The sequence below is a fragment of the Brachyistius frenatus genome, unplaced genomic scaffold, assembly GCF_029030835.1.
Source record: "Brachyistius frenatus isolate BFR_SWC_R1_liver_20210118 unplaced genomic scaffold, ASM2903083v1 Contig_144, whole genome shotgun sequence".
NCBI lineage: Eukaryota > Metazoa > Chordata > Actinopteri > Embiotocidae > Brachyistius > Brachyistius frenatus.
This window is the reverse complement of record NW_027210743.1, coordinates 756,062-771,021: the sequence shown is the minus strand read 5'-3', so window position 1 is coordinate 771,021 and position 14,960 is coordinate 756,062. Positions and strand designations below refer to the sequence as shown.

Here is a 14,960-nt window from a genome sequence, read left to right as displayed (position 1 = left end):
TCTTGCCGTTCATCTATATCTATGTCTCTATCTGTCTATATCTCTTTCTATCTTTATCTGGTCATATATATATATATTGCTATCCATCTATGTCTTTATCACCATCTGTATCTCTACCCATCTCTGTATCCCTCTAAATGAACATGAACATGTCAGAAAACCAGACTGTATTTCTTTAGCTCCTTCAAATCCCATAATAATAACACTGATGGTAGCCTCGTAAAGGGCTATTTGTTGTAAGAATCTGAGCAGATGTTCTTGGCTTACAACTGATTAAACATCAAAGCCGAGTCACACCGTGTACTAATATTCGGCTGTGATATTACATTCATTCAGATGATGTCATGCTAAGGATTGTAGCCTCCTTTTTTTTGGTCTGGAGTGTGTGTCTTTATGCAAAGTGTGTAGCTCGTGATCCCAGCAGGTCAGCTGCTAGCAGGAACTGTGACAGACTTAAAGCTTTTGTAAAAGTTTCAGAGGGTTTTTGTCAGCTTTGAAAAGCAAATGTATTTTCTATTTGGCTCTTAGTGTTGCTTTTAAAACAAAAGAAAGTTTAATGCAGGTCATCGTTGCAGAAAATGCCTGTTTTTTGACTAACCATCTCTCCAAGGTGTTTGATATGGGGGAGGAGGAACAGGACATCATCCTCCAAAAGGTTCAAGAGTCCAAGGTGAGACATTGTGTCTGTTGTGTTGATGCATTTCAGAACTAAAGCAAATTTAGAGTCCCCTAATAGAGTAAAATAAGTGGAAACCAAGTCCAAGTTGCAAGTTAATAAAATGCAATAAAATCAAACCCCTCAGAGGTCATGAAGTGCAGATTTAGAAAAATCACTAAATCCTCAGTTGTGTAGTCATAGGTGGTGTTTTAATGCATTTGCCGATATTTTCTCGAGGTCTTACTCTGAACACTGCAGTAGTAATAAGGTGAAAGTGTGGCATGGAGAGCCACAGTTGGAATGCACTGATGCCCTTGAAGATATAACAGCCAAAGGCTTCATTTTTATATGATGTTGTGCCTCCTACTTGACTGCCAGAGATCTTTCAATGTCTATTAAATGCCGTAAGCTCTTTTGAAATGCTGTTACAAAGAGGTTCTTCTTCTTTGCAACTTACACAATAATCTTAGAGAAATGGATTCCTTACATTCTTACTCCTTACGTTCTTCTGCAGTGCATGCTGATGTTTACTTGAAGTAAATAGAGTTACATGAGAATCAAGTTGAATAGGATTAATTGAAATGTACGCAGTGTTTGATTTTTCTGCATTTTAAAGTTTTATACTGAACAGACTGTGGATTCCTTCTCCACAGAGAGCCAGTTTTTCCTTAAGAGTTTCTGTCATGAAAGCCAAGAATCTGATGGCCAAGGATGCAAATGGTGAGACCTTACAAGCATTTTCTAGCCCTTCTTTGAAAAATAATAGTTTCTTATTCAGTTTCAGTACAGAGTACAGAACTGAAAAGCCTTTCATGGCACTCGCTCTGTACACTGTGAAGTGATTCACCGTCTGTCCACTGACATCATATAGTTTTCAGCACTTCATATCTCAATAGGCTTGTTCAGAACAGGCTCGCCTGTTGCTTGCAGCCTCAGTCATCGCTGTTGTTATAGTCTGGAGACCCGGTTCATATAAAGGTGTGTTTAGCCCACTCTGAAGGGTGGACCAATCAGGGACCAGTGCGATGACATTGAGGTCCATTGTTTGTTTTAAATTGAAGTTCAGACAATAACGGTGGTGGTAGGGCTAGATCAAGCGATACAAACAGTTGCAGTAATGCCGGCAAAAGACGAGGAATTGAAGCCGGAGTCTGTAAAGTCTGCAGTGGTCGTTTACCAACATTGTGTTGCATTCTGCTCACATTGGTGAAAGATCTCTGCTGTTGACAGCTTGATGAGTTTTGGCACACAACATGCGTCATATGATGGTCACTGCTGATCAGTTAAAGTCACAATTAATCTGAGGTTCTTGCCCAGTAGGATGCAGTATCTGGAAACAGTCCATGTGCCCATGCCTTCACTATTTACAGAGTTTTTTGTCTCGTAATACTAGACTAGGTTTTGACCAGTGATGATGCAATGCTTGATGATTAGGAATCTTTTCAACCTGGTCATGAATTCATGTTGAAATTAGAAACCATATTATCAGCTTTTAGAGTGGAAGTTTTAAATAAAATATGCACTGACAAATGTTAAACCCTGTGTTCTAATTAAGTCTGACACACAGTATCATTAATGTGAATATGTTGTGTACAAACTTTTGTCTTCTCATCTGTGTGTATAGTATGCATGTATGTAATGAGTTGACACTTGTCAGATTATAATTAACTCAGGGTGGATAGAAAATTGGTAATAAACCCATGGATTAATAATAACTATTGCTACTATGATATGTACTGTATAGCATAAAGTGGTCCATCACAAATGAAACATGCCAATACAATAACGCTGTTATAAAAAAAATAAAAAATAAAAAGCAGATCTGTGAATTATTGGGCTTTTTGTATCATTCTTGCATCAGACAGTCTGAGCCGACACAGTTCATGAGTATCATACTGTAACTTCCTCTGTGTGTTGTATTGTGGCCTGCCAGGGTACAGCGACCCCTACTGCATGCTGGGAATCCTGGTGGGACAGAGCCCTCGGGAAACGGAGGAGAAGAAGGAGAGAAAGTTCAGCTTCAGGAAGAGGAAGGACAAGCTGGAGAAACGCTCCAGCACCAAGGAGGTGTTACCTGCCAGGTGTATCCAGGTGACTGGGGTCAAACCAGAGACTCTGAACCCGGTGTGGGACGAGCACTTTGTGTTGTGAGTACAAGACAAATTTATAACTTTTTTCAAAGTGCTGCAAATGCTGATATGTGTGACATGCAGAATTCACGGTTTTGCTTGTTTCACACTTAACGCCCAGAGCTGTTAGTTATGTGACCAGTGCAGCACACTGACATTTCTGTAAAAGGAGCACTGAAGGTCTGAGCTGGTCATTATCAATGTTACTCATGATCAAGATCATCATTTGATTAATGATTTTCCTGTTTTTTGGTTGTTATTGTTTTTTTTTTTTTTTTAGTGAAATAGATGATGTCCACAATGACCTCTTACATCTGGACATATGGTAAGATTCAAGCAAAGGAACACCTACAATCTCATTAACAGAATTTTCAGTGGATGAGATGAGGATTAATGTCAGGTTATTATGAATAATTACAAATGTATACAAAAGATTAAATTCTGTTGTTCACTTTCTCAATAAATATTTAATTAATCATTTGGTCGATAAAACTTTTGAAAACCATGAGAACAGGGCTGTCAGCATAGCACAAGTTGATGTCTTCAGATGTCTTATTTTGACCAACCAACAGTCCAAAATCCAATGATTTTCAATTTACTTTGATAGATTAAGTTTCTCAAATGTAAACTTGTTTTTGTTTGGCTTTTCTTGTTCTTGCTTTAAAGGTTTGGCAGGTCCGCGTCTTTATTTTATTTTAGTTCATAGTTGTAGCAAATTAAAGGTTTTTTTAGGCAATCAAAAAAGGTTTCTTCTTGTAGGTGGAGCGAATTAGTCATTGGTTCTGGTTGTGGTTAAAGTTGACAGTTGCATCCATTATGTCCATCAGCATGAATATTATCATTATACACACTTAACTGCCATTTAACTGCATTTGATGCTCTAAAGGATAAAAATGTTTTAATCACTCAGCTCTTACAGGATTCTTTTCTCAAGCGCTGATTCAATAAAAGGTTTGAAGGCTAATGCTCCTCTTGAACGTTGATGTTGATTGTCGATCTGCACCTCTCAGTCCTGCATATCGTTATTAAAACACAATAAAACCTGTTCTTAGAGGAAATGAGAGGTTGTAACAGCCTCTGAATGATCTTCTTTCCTTCAGGGATCATGACGATGACGTATCTGTTGCTGAAGCCTGCAAAAAGCTCAATGAAGTCAGCGGACTTCGAGGAATGGGCAGGTAATGAAAAGTATTATGTAATTCTGGATTTCCAGTGTAACGATGGAAATGTCTTAGGAGGATCAACTTTTGTAAGAAATTATTAAAATTCCAATTTTATTAGGATTGTTTTCAATGTTCTGACATGCAAACAAGAAACGGGTTACAATCTGGAGCACAGTTATGTGTAAGTATTTAATTCAAATAGTTGGCATTGGAACAGTAAAGAGATGAGTCATTACCCTGTCCATTGGAGGGTCATTTTCATCTGAATAAACCAGACGTTGCAGTGGCATAGAGGGTAGAGCGGGTTGCCCACTCATCAAAAGTTTGGCAGTTGGCAAGACACTGAACCCTGAATTGCCCTTTGCATTGCAGGCTTGCACCATTGGCGAGTGAATGTGTGTGTGTGTGTGTGTGTGTGTGTGTGTGTGTGTGTGTGTGTGTGTGTGTGTGTGTGTGTGTGTGTGTGTGTGTGTGTGTGTGTGTGTGTGTGTGTGTGTGTGTGAGAATCTATTCCTGATGGTGAGAACCTTGCATTTCAGCAATTGCAAAATATATATATATATGATATAAAGCCTACTTTTAACCTACTGTTGCTGTATTTGCAAGTCACTAAAGAAGAAAGCCTTAGCTTAAATGCCTAAAAACTGAAAACTTGTGGCAAACAGGGAAGATTTATGGAAGTTGACAATTTTCCTCACACACACTCCTTCTTCTTCTCAGGTATTTTAAGCAGATCGCAAAGTCAGTGCGTTCCAACGGATCTGCATCCTCAGGCCCTGAGGAGAACGCAGACGACTTCCTCGGATGTATCAACATCTCTTTGAATGTGAGTGTTCAAAGTGGAGAAATCTCTCTAGCCAGCGGTGCCGAGTGACTGAGATATCAAACACAAACGGAAATATAATAAAGGGCAGAATATGAAGAATTTCCCTGGAAGTGTTTCATTGTCATAAATCAGACCGATTTCCTTCTTGCAGGAGATTCCAGTCATCGGCTTTGACACCTGGTTTAAGCTGGAGCCCCGATCGAGTGCGTCTAAAGTTCAGGGAGAATGCCACCTGATTCTGAAGCTCTTCACCTGCCAGGTATTTACAGAAGAACAATTACTCGGCGTATATACTTGTTGTATGTGTATGACATCAAGAATTACAACTTGTAATGTTTATTTTACCTTCAGAGGGACTCAACTTTGTCTAAGAAGGACACAAATGTCTCCATTCATAAGAAACTGCTGAGTCAGATTGTGGAGCATGAGCATGCTCATGTTAAGGTGAGTTTCCTCAAGTTTATTTATTCAAAACAAATATTTATAGTAAAGCTGCTTAAGTTAGGTTTTAATTGTAAAATGTCTTTTCTTTAACCATTTAGTCACTTTACTTTTCTTTTTTGTGTTATTGAATTTTGCCACCATAATAAAAAGCACAGAGCTGTAATAGTAGTTAGTCAGTTACTTGCTTGTCCTGTTGATACAAACCAGCATATTGTATATATATTGTATTTAAAGTTATTTTGATTTATTCTGGCTGAAGGGAACTTAATTTTGTGTCGGCATGAGATTTGGAGTTGAGTTATTGTCGTGTAAAAAGAAAACATAAATTGTCGGATAAAAGACTGAACACAGACCTGCACACATTTTGCTGTGATTCAGAGCTCCTCTGCTGGCCCAGACAGCTGTTGCAGTAGCTGCATATCAGATATAATAGTTAATGTGGGTGGAATTGAATTTGAAAAAAATGTGTTCTGATCTGAGCTGCCAATTTTACCAGCCTGTTATTACCGCTGTTTTATATTCTGTGTCATTCATTGATCAAAAATGAATTTAGAAAAAAAAAAAAACATGAAGGCTTTTGGATGAGTACAAACAGATTGTTCTTAAGTATGATTGAAATTACATTAAAGTCTTCCTCATGCAACCCCAGAGAGAGCCGTACAACTGGAATGGGCAGGTTTCTCCTCCTGCGTGGACGGTGCTAACTCACCATGCTGTGCAAACTGATCTCTCTCCTCTCCAACAGGCCATTATGTGAGTATTGATGGTGGCATTGAATTGATCAAATATGAAAGCGCTTGCCTCAGATGGAAGGTGTGTGTTTTATTTACTACTGCAGTCGCTGGCAGTGCTACAGCAGCCACCACCGCAACCAGAGGGTGTGCTACTCCCTGCTGCTGCGCCTCCTGAGGACCATCGATGCAGAGTGGGACCCTCCCACTGTGCGGGGAGACCTGGTAGGTTTCATCACCTTCAGGCCTCCCAGTAGGAAAAGACCTTTCATCATCTAGAACTGTCACCTCATTAGCTCAGCTCTTCACTGACATTCATCAAGGTTTTTGGTTCAGCCAAAAATGTCTCACAGCCAATGAAGCTATAACTGAGGGCCCTTCCTGTGTCCAGGAGAGGCAGCTGTCAGACAGCTTCAGGCTGTACACAGAGCACTGCCTGTGCCTGATGAAGAACATGCGTCAGGTTTTCCCCTGCACCAGCGCTGCTGCCATTACACGCTACGAGCTCATGCTCAGGTAAAGTCACACTGCCATCATATCACGCACTCGCCCGTGCTCCCATGCCAAGACGATATCCAATCTTTCACCCCAACAGACACAGAAAGACTACAAGCAGTCAGTCACACTCTGTGGAGGAAGCAGTGTTGGGTTCCTTACTCAAACACAAATATCTTGATCATTTCTCATTACTCATGCCAAAGGAGATATTAAACATTTGCTCCTCACTACACATTGTGTTGAAACATAGCGGCTGTTTGTGCCAGCATTTTGATATGTTGGTATTTTACCCCACATATTATTCCTTATATCACACTATGCTCCCATTGTACTTGTAAAAATCACTGACCAAATCCTGTCAGTGGTAAGGCGGACATGCAGTCATGAAAATCTGAAAGGATGACCTCCCTTCAAGAGAATGAAATGAAATGAAAGCAAAGAAAAATACAGATTTGTTTGTACACATGACATTTTTCTCCAGAGGACGTCACCAAAAGTCAAAAGCATTCATCCCTGTGAATACCGTGAATATGGACTGGAATGTTTTTTTGTGTTAGCTTGGTTGAGGACCTAAATGCAGGACAAGGACCAGGAAATTAAAAGAGTAAATTATTTGTATTAAGGCTTTGTGAGGTAGAGGAGAAGTTGACATGGCCAGTGAAGGAAGGAGAGTGGCTGAGGAAGTGGATGGCTGATGTGAAGATGAGGGAAGAAACTGGTGGAGAAAGGCAGGCTGAAGTGCAGTTGAGGATCCTGAGCACAAAAAAAAACAGGAGTTCATCTTCTGAACATGAGGAGAACTTAGATTACGATGTAAGCAGCTGAGAAGGAGCTATACCACACTGGTATACTCAGCGATCTGGAAAAGACTGGATGATACTCTGGGGTATTCAAGCGGAGGAGTTGATTAGGGGAGTCAGGAGAACAGGAACAGGTGAGGAAGAACCAGGAGCCCGGGGTGGAGAGAACCACATCCTCTCCAGCTTGTAGACAGAGACATAAACACAGAGACAGAGTGACAGACTTCTTTGTCCATAAAACCATGAGAAGCACTCTTTGGATTTACAACATTAGATAGAAACCCAGATACCATCAAAACCACGGAAATCACCATCCTGCGGTCTCAGCTCCTAGTTAAGCACTGACCAAAAAGAAGGAAGTTAGAGGACCAAATTAGGGAGTCTGTTTCTCTTCCAGTAAATGCCAGCCAGTAAAAACAGCTAATTATCGAAGTTCATGTTGCTGTGTTGGGCTAATTTGGAGGAGAGCGCCTTTTTATAGAAACTTCTGCAGTAAGAAGTCGAGCACTGCCCAGTGATCAGTACCCCGGGGGACATCTTTTTCTACACTTTTTAGAGAGAAACACAGTGACTCACCTAACCGTTAAAGTACTCCTGCACATGCGATACTGAGTCCTGCACACAATTAGAGTGAAAGGATTTCACTGAGCTTGTAGCTGTTCTACCCGATGATGTCTGAGAACAGAGTGTGACTGTTTGATGAGTTGATAGCAGTCTTGGATTATAATTTATTTTTTTCTGTCTGTGTATGCCAGGGGGATTGGCTACATGCAAAACATGCGGGCATTTAAGACCGTATGTCCTCTTCGCAATGAGCTGCACTTGGACATCACTACCGCTGTCAAGGTAACAAAAAATGTGGCATAAAATGACAAAAACTATTTTTACAGTAAAGTTGACCCACAGAGTTTTTGACCGCACACAACCTCACTATTAAAACCACCTGCTTAATACTCTGTAGGTCCCTCTTAAGCTACCAAAACAGCTCTGACCTTTTGAAGCCTTGACCTCGGAAGGTTTCCTGTGTTATCAGGACACAAGATGCTAGACTCAGATCCTTTAAGTCCTGTAAATTGTGAAGTCGGGCCTCAATGGATCTGATCTGTTTTTCCAGGACATCCCACAGGTGCCTGATGCACTGTGTCCAGACACTTTTCTATCATAGCCGGCATTAAGGTTTCTAGCAATGTGTGCTACAGTGAACCAGTTCTCTTTCTTTGGACTACTGTTGGTCAGTAGTAACCACTGCATATCAGACAAACCCCACAAGATCTGCCACTGTCCATGTCCAAGTAACTCAGATCCTCACGCTGGTCTGATTTTCCTGCTCCCAACACATGAACTTCAAGGACTATTCTGTTCATAATGTATCCCACCCCTTGACCTGGTGCCATTGCAACAAGGTAATCAATGTTATCCACGTCAGCATTCAGTGGTTTTAATGTTGTTGCTGATATAGTTTGTATTGCGTGAAAACAGGACTCAGTTCTGCCCAGTACAGAAAGCAGTGATGTGATGTGTAGCCGTTGATGTTGTTGTTGGTGTTAAAATACCAAAAAAGGAAGAAATAAAACACCAGAAACAGATTGTTTTTTTTTTTAACATATTAAATACTTTAAGCGGTAAGAAAATATAAATTTTGTTTTAGTGAGAAATGCTGAATGTAAACAACACTGAATACTCACCATCACCACGACCCATTTATTATTTTTTTTTTTTTTTTTTACTGATTTACAGAAAGGAACATCTGAGTGGTACGAGAGCTTAATTGTTCGGTACAAACCAGAGGAGGGGGTAAGTTCATAATCTTCAATACAAGTCTTCATGATAGACATCAAACAATTTTGCTGACTATGCTTTGAGGTTTATCTGGGATGCTGCATGTTGTGTGTTGACAATGCAGACTCTGGAGGAGCAGCTGAAGAAGCTGGTTCAGGTGATTGATGCTGTGTGTGCAGACATCCAGAGAGCTCAGAACATCTACAACAAACTCTTCTTCAGGTCAGTATCAGACTTTTTTTCCAGGTGAATGTCAAAGCTATGTTGAGATGTTTGTTTAGTTGTTGGACTGATGTCATTTCATCCTTTGTTTGTTCTCACAGTGCAGTGAAAGTAGACTTCTTCAGCATATCGTACAGGCAGTTGGAAAAACAGGTATGTCATGAAACAATGATGTTCGATGGTATTGTCGAGATGTCTTGTGAAGTCTTTCTGAGTCTTACTATTGTTGATGCTAACATTGGAATTGGTGTTTGACACTGGTTAACACTATGAAACTCTTTGGTGTAACAGGTAGCTGATGATGTGAATGTCGCGATGGAGCGGGTTTGTGGGACTCTGGAGCAGGAGAGCTCCAGACTGACTCAAACAATGGGAGAAACCATCTTTGAGCTCTTCATCTCCTTGAAAATCCTCAAAGGCTTTCGAGAGTTCCTTCCTCTCAAGTTGGTTATCAGTTTGACTCTAATGCCTCTTCATATAGCAGCATAAAAACCCTCTGACTCATGGTCACCCTCTGTTGTTCAGTAAAACATGTGTGTTCTTCTTCTAACAGGGATGCTAAAATGTTGGCCTTGACAGGCTTTCATAACTGGTTCAAGTCCTCCATTCACAAGTGGCTGCAGATCGTTCATGACAGATCCCTTGACAGGATCCGTAAAGCAGTGGAAACAGACAAGGTGATCCTGTCCTTAAAAATATACAATAATAACATGAAATGAATGTAAGTTGGTCTTTGATGGTTATTAGTTCATCTAGAGGAACTTTTAGTCACTGTAACACTTGACCACTTATTTAGCATTTGATAACCAGCATATAAACATTTAATACATCTTTATAACCCACTTGAACACATTATAATGTAGTTGTAAGAGGATTAAAGTATATATTTGAGATGTTATTAATGTTTTTGACATACGATTGCTTATGAAAGTAACGCTTATACACTAATTGAGTACATCAGTGAATGAATGCTTTGATAAATGCTTTATCCCCTAAACATGTAAAATGCTTTATAATACCCCAATATGGTTTTAAAGTTGTTTTTGTAATTTTCTTAAGCGCTAACAATAAAGAGTCACCTATAACAATAATAGTGTGTTGTAAAGTGGTAATTAACTGCATTTTGCTTTTTTTTTTATGGTTAATAAGTGTTTTCACCTTTGGTAAATATGTTACAAAGCATGAACTTACTTTCTAATAATCAACAAGGTTTTTGAAATGTCTAAATGTGTTTAAAACTACTGAAGACTATAAAAGCTGTCATCCAGCATTAATTTTCTATTGCCAAAGTAGAAATGGAAAAATGATTGGCAAAGTTATACATGTTAATAAGTACATGATTAGAAAATGTGTTTGCCTTCATAGCTATAGCTAGATTTATGTGTCATATAGCATTTATTAATTGCTTGTTTACACCCTAAAGAGCCTAAATCAGAATGTGAAATAAAATATTATCGACCTTTATGAAACTAATTTAGGTCTTTGAAATGTGTGTGTTTTGTGAGTAGCTCGAGCCTTTGCAGCAAGCCAAACACAGCTCCTCAGCAGTGGAAGTGACAACTTGCTTCAGCCAGGTACGCGAGATCTGGTTACAGCTGGCCTGGCCAGACTCTGCGGGGGCCTTCATCTTTGTCACCCGTTTGACAGACGTGAGTGCCATTTCTCGTGTTCCCACGCACTAAACTTTTGTACCCATACAAACATGACACCGAGAAGACACATGTACACACATATGAATTCTGAAAGGTTTTAGCCGTCGGAATCAAAAAGGAAACTAACAAGTCTATTATTTATCGCAGAACTTCTGCAGCGAGGCTGTCTGCTACTCAGAGATGATAACGCGGAAGATTGAGCGGAACCAGCTGGGCCGAGACCACAAGAGCTTCACAGTGCAGGTAGCGCCTGTAGCAAGACAGAACTGGAGGAGGGCTCACAGTGACGTCAAAATGTCAGCAAGTGTTCTCCCTTTCACCACAAAGGGCTCAGCAGGAACGCAGATATGTGTACACACAAAAACAAAGCAGCTGCCTCTTGTCGTCATCAATCATTTACACTCACACCCCGTCCCTCTACTTCTCTGTAGCCCTGCTTCTTTTCCTTCTTTTTTTTTCTCTCCACCTCCACCCTCTGTTTCTCCACTTTTGCTCATCCTGGCTTTCTGCTAGCTCTGCATCGCCCTGAACAACACGGAGAACGTGCGGGTCTTCCTTGGTCACCTGCCCCGTGACCTGGACTGGCAAGGCGTGGAGCGGGCCATGGAGGAGTCCTGCGGGGTGGAGGGGAAGGAGCAGGTGTACAAGGCCCTGAATGGACAGCTGTTCAACATGGACCTGGACTTGCAGAGAGAAGCCAAACGCCTCATCACGTTGCTCACAGACAAGGTGAACACGTGCAGTTAAATAACGGACATTTAGGTGTATGTAATATGTCACCTGCTGACAGCGTTATGTAGCTTTAAATGTAGAAAAATGATTTAATTCTCATAATTAAAAAACAGATTCTAAACTTTGTGCTGTACTTGATGATTTTGTGAAGTTTGCTTCCAATTTGTCAATAATAGAAATTAATCATTAATCCTTTTCTTGATCCATTGTTGTGTTTTTTTTTTGTGGTCGGGAAAATACAACCTTCCATTTCTCACTAGCCTGTTGTGCTTTCTGTATCTGTATAAGCATTCTGCACAGTTTATGTATATGTTTATGTATATGTATGCACCTGCATGCACATCTGTGAGTCAATATTTCTGTGCAGATGTTTCCTGAGATGCGGAGGTACATCCAGCACATCAGTCTGTCTCCAGACTCCATCAACAATGATGATGTATGTAGCAATGGACGTCTACCATTTTGTATTCCTGCATCAGTGGTGTTTCAGCTACGGGATTTATGTAATGTGTGGTATTATTTCAGGCTGTTTCCCCTCTCATGAAGTACTTACAAGACACTATGGTCATCCTCACTGAAAACCTTGTCAAGGAAAATCTGATCAGGTAATTATTTTTCTCTCCTCACCTATAGATATGACTTCATTTATTTTATTGCCTCTGCGCCGGTGACAGACGTGGCCGTGTCCATCTCAAGCTCCTGAACATAATATTTCAAGAATGACTTCAGGGAATTTCTTTAAATTTGGCAAAAACATTCACTCGGTCCCAAAGATGAAATGATGAAGTTTTGCTGAAAGGTCACTACGACCTCACATCCATCCCCTTCTATTGAACGTGTTATCTCTGGAGGGCCTCGAGGGAGCCTCCTCAAATTTGGCACAAATGTTCACTTGGACTCAAGGATGAACTGATTAAATGTTGGGGTTCACTGTGACCTCACATCTGCTCCTTCTGTTTTTCACATTCTTGTTAACACGATATCTCAGGAATGCCTCGAGAATTTCTTTTGATTTGGCACAAACATTCTTTTGAACTCAAGGATGAACTGACAACATTTTTCTAATCAAAGGTTGAAGGTCAATGTCACTGTGCCTTATCATCCATTCCATTCTTTTGAAATCAATATCTCAGGAATATCTTGAGTGTGGACAAACATGGATAGAAAAGATGGGGGGGGGTTGAATGTTGGTAATTTTTCTGAGTCCTAATTTTGTCACAATCTAGATGATTGATTATTTCCAATTAGTTTGACGGAGCAGCTAGTGATACAAGATTAAATAAACATTCCATATAAAATGATTCAATTATGTAAAACACATTGCATGAATGTAAGCTTTTCAGCAGAAATAATACCTCCTAGCACTTACACTCAAGTATTCATTATCAAGCAATTACCTATGAAAACATAGAGGAGAATGAGTGAGTAAACAGCCATGTGGGTGCCTCATTGTGTCTCATTGTGTCGGCTGTAGGGTTCTTCAGAGCATGTGGGAGGTGCTCCTGCGAATGATCCTGGACACGGTCACTGAAAACAGGGGCGTTCAGGTGGAGTTTTACAACCGCTTCCAGTACACAGTGGAGGTCAGTGATTACCGCATGACACATTTTATAGCTCAGTTTGACTGTATGTCCATTAATGAAGAATAGTTTGCTATAAAAACAAACAAACATGTGAACTCTGTAAAGATGATCATCAGTGCTGTTACCATCCGTCTGTAATTATCTCTGTGTACCTGCTGTCAGGCAATCGTTAGCATATATCAGATATTCATGAAGCCACTGGGTAGAAGTTCAGAACTAAAGTGAGTTCCCTTATGAATGATAATGTGAGGACTGCTGTATATTCTAAAGCCAATTTAACCAGCTGGCAGAGGACATGACAGATTTGCTGGAGAAGTCGTGGCACGCCACATGAGTGGGTTGAGTAGCAGGAAGATATCATGTTTGCCTGTCAGAGGTTTCATGCTGTTCGTGTGAACAACAAGTCTTTTTTGTATGTTGAGACTTAAATCCATCAAAGTAAGAGGGATAAATCTGATGAGTCACAGCTCAAAATTTACTTTTATTTTTTTCCTTAAATGCTTCAGACCCTGCTGCAGTTCTTTCATGCAAAGGGAGAGGGTCTTTGCCTGGAAGAAATGAAGAGCGGCGACTACAAGGTAAGAAGTCTTGCAATCTGTCGACCGAGTCTCTTGATGAGCAGCTGCGGGACCAGATTTATGACTTCCTCTCCACCTTGTCATTTGTGTTTCCCTTTCTGACCATTTCGATGCTGTTTTAGGTCCTGGACGAGGAGCTCAGGCTGAATAAATGTTCCTCCTTTGAGCTGATTGAACAGTACTATCTGGAGAAGATTTCCCTGCAGGTGCTTTTCAACTTACCGGACTGACAATCTCCCTTTAGCCCCTTAAAGTGGACAGAGAAGTATTGATTGGACAGCACAGCAAGCACTACTCTGATTGAAAATCTGCTTTCTCCTTAACTCTTGAAAAACATGATGCAATCAAGTAATGTAACATGTAGATGGATATATGCTGAGTATTTTCTGTCAGATGAGATTTAAAAATGATTATCGTAATGAGTTTTGCTTTTAAATCATATTATAACTGGACCTAATATTGCAGAAAACACTGAAACATACCCGTTTTGGTCGGATCAGTGTGAAGTGCTACTACGATGCTCCAGAGCAGAGGCTGGCGGTGGAGCTTCTGCATGCTGCAGATATTATTGCACTGGATGCCAACGGTAAAACTCTAAAATTTGAAATTAATTTTAAAAAAAAAATTAAAAAAAATTCCCAAGTTGAAATTTCACTCAGTTTTTCTGGCCTTTTTTTTTTTAGGTCTGAGTGACCCGTTCGTCATAGTGGAGCTGTGCCCTCACCACCTCTTCCCTATGACCAAGAGTCAGCGCACACAAGTGAAGCTGAAGACGCTGCACCCAGTATTCGATGAAGTCTTTTACTTGTGAGTGTTCTTTCCTCTCGCTCCCTCTTTAGATGTTTGTACCCATGCGCCTGACGTGTTTGGTCCCATTGTATTCCAGCCATGTCAGTCCTGAGCAGTACAGACACAGGTTTGCCTGTTTGACCTTCACTGTGATGGATTATGACTGGCTGTCCACCAACGACTTCGCCGGCGAAGCCATCGCTCCTCTCAGCGACTTCTGCTGGCCGGGGAGACCAAACGCCTCCGCGGCCGGCAAGAGCGTCCAGCCTGTCATCCTGCACCTGTCTCGCAGTAAACCCAGCGGTACATAAAGCTCCAGGCTGTATCTATTCTTTTTTTTTTTTTTTTATTTTTTTATTTTTTTTACACACACATA

General features: G+C 40.5%; 2 protein-coding genes across 2 annotated transcripts in view; one reads left to right on the top strand and one right to left on the bottom strand.

Annotated features, from left to right (window-relative positions):
* igfals (insulin-like growth factor binding protein, acid labile subunit) overlaps positions 1 to 14,960 on the bottom strand; it is a 222,849-nt gene that overhangs the window by 120,462 nt on the left and 87,427 nt on the right. The window lies entirely within an intron of this gene.
* The window catches only part of baiap3 (BAI1 associated protein 3), a 35,928-nt gene that overhangs the window by 16,991 nt on the left and 3,977 nt on the right, over positions 1 to 14,960 (top strand). The window contains exons 6-33 of the mRNA XM_069715557.1: positions 611 to 670; positions 1,312 to 1,378; positions 2,592 to 2,805; positions 3,068 to 3,112; positions 3,888 to 3,965; positions 4,671 to 4,776; positions 4,928 to 5,035; positions 5,128 to 5,220; positions 5,870 to 5,973; positions 6,059 to 6,176; positions 6,343 to 6,467; positions 8,005 to 8,095; positions 8,987 to 9,043; positions 9,153 to 9,250; positions 9,352 to 9,403; positions 9,542 to 9,693; positions 9,804 to 9,927; positions 10,759 to 10,899; positions 11,050 to 11,145; positions 11,416 to 11,631; positions 12,002 to 12,070; positions 12,160 to 12,239; positions 13,109 to 13,217; positions 13,724 to 13,795; positions 13,918 to 14,001; positions 14,261 to 14,381; positions 14,479 to 14,602; positions 14,682 to 14,887. Of these exons, the coding sequence (XP_069571658.1) occupies positions 611 to 670; positions 1,312 to 1,378; positions 2,592 to 2,805; positions 3,068 to 3,112; positions 3,888 to 3,965; positions 4,671 to 4,776; positions 4,928 to 5,035; positions 5,128 to 5,220; positions 5,870 to 5,973; positions 6,059 to 6,176; positions 6,343 to 6,467; positions 8,005 to 8,095; positions 8,987 to 9,043; positions 9,153 to 9,250; positions 9,352 to 9,403; positions 9,542 to 9,693; positions 9,804 to 9,927; positions 10,759 to 10,899; positions 11,050 to 11,145; positions 11,416 to 11,631; positions 12,002 to 12,070; positions 12,160 to 12,239; positions 13,109 to 13,217; positions 13,724 to 13,795; positions 13,918 to 14,001; positions 14,261 to 14,381; positions 14,479 to 14,602; positions 14,682 to 14,887 (3,010 nt within the window). The remainder of the gene's footprint in view (positions 1 to 610; positions 671 to 1,311; positions 1,379 to 2,591; positions 2,806 to 3,067; positions 3,113 to 3,887; positions 3,966 to 4,670; positions 4,777 to 4,927; positions 5,036 to 5,127; positions 5,221 to 5,869; positions 5,974 to 6,058; positions 6,177 to 6,342; positions 6,468 to 8,004; positions 8,096 to 8,986; positions 9,044 to 9,152; positions 9,251 to 9,351; positions 9,404 to 9,541; positions 9,694 to 9,803; positions 9,928 to 10,758; positions 10,900 to 11,049; positions 11,146 to 11,415; positions 11,632 to 12,001; positions 12,071 to 12,159; positions 12,240 to 13,108; positions 13,218 to 13,723; positions 13,796 to 13,917; positions 14,002 to 14,260; positions 14,382 to 14,478; positions 14,603 to 14,681; positions 14,888 to 14,960) is intronic.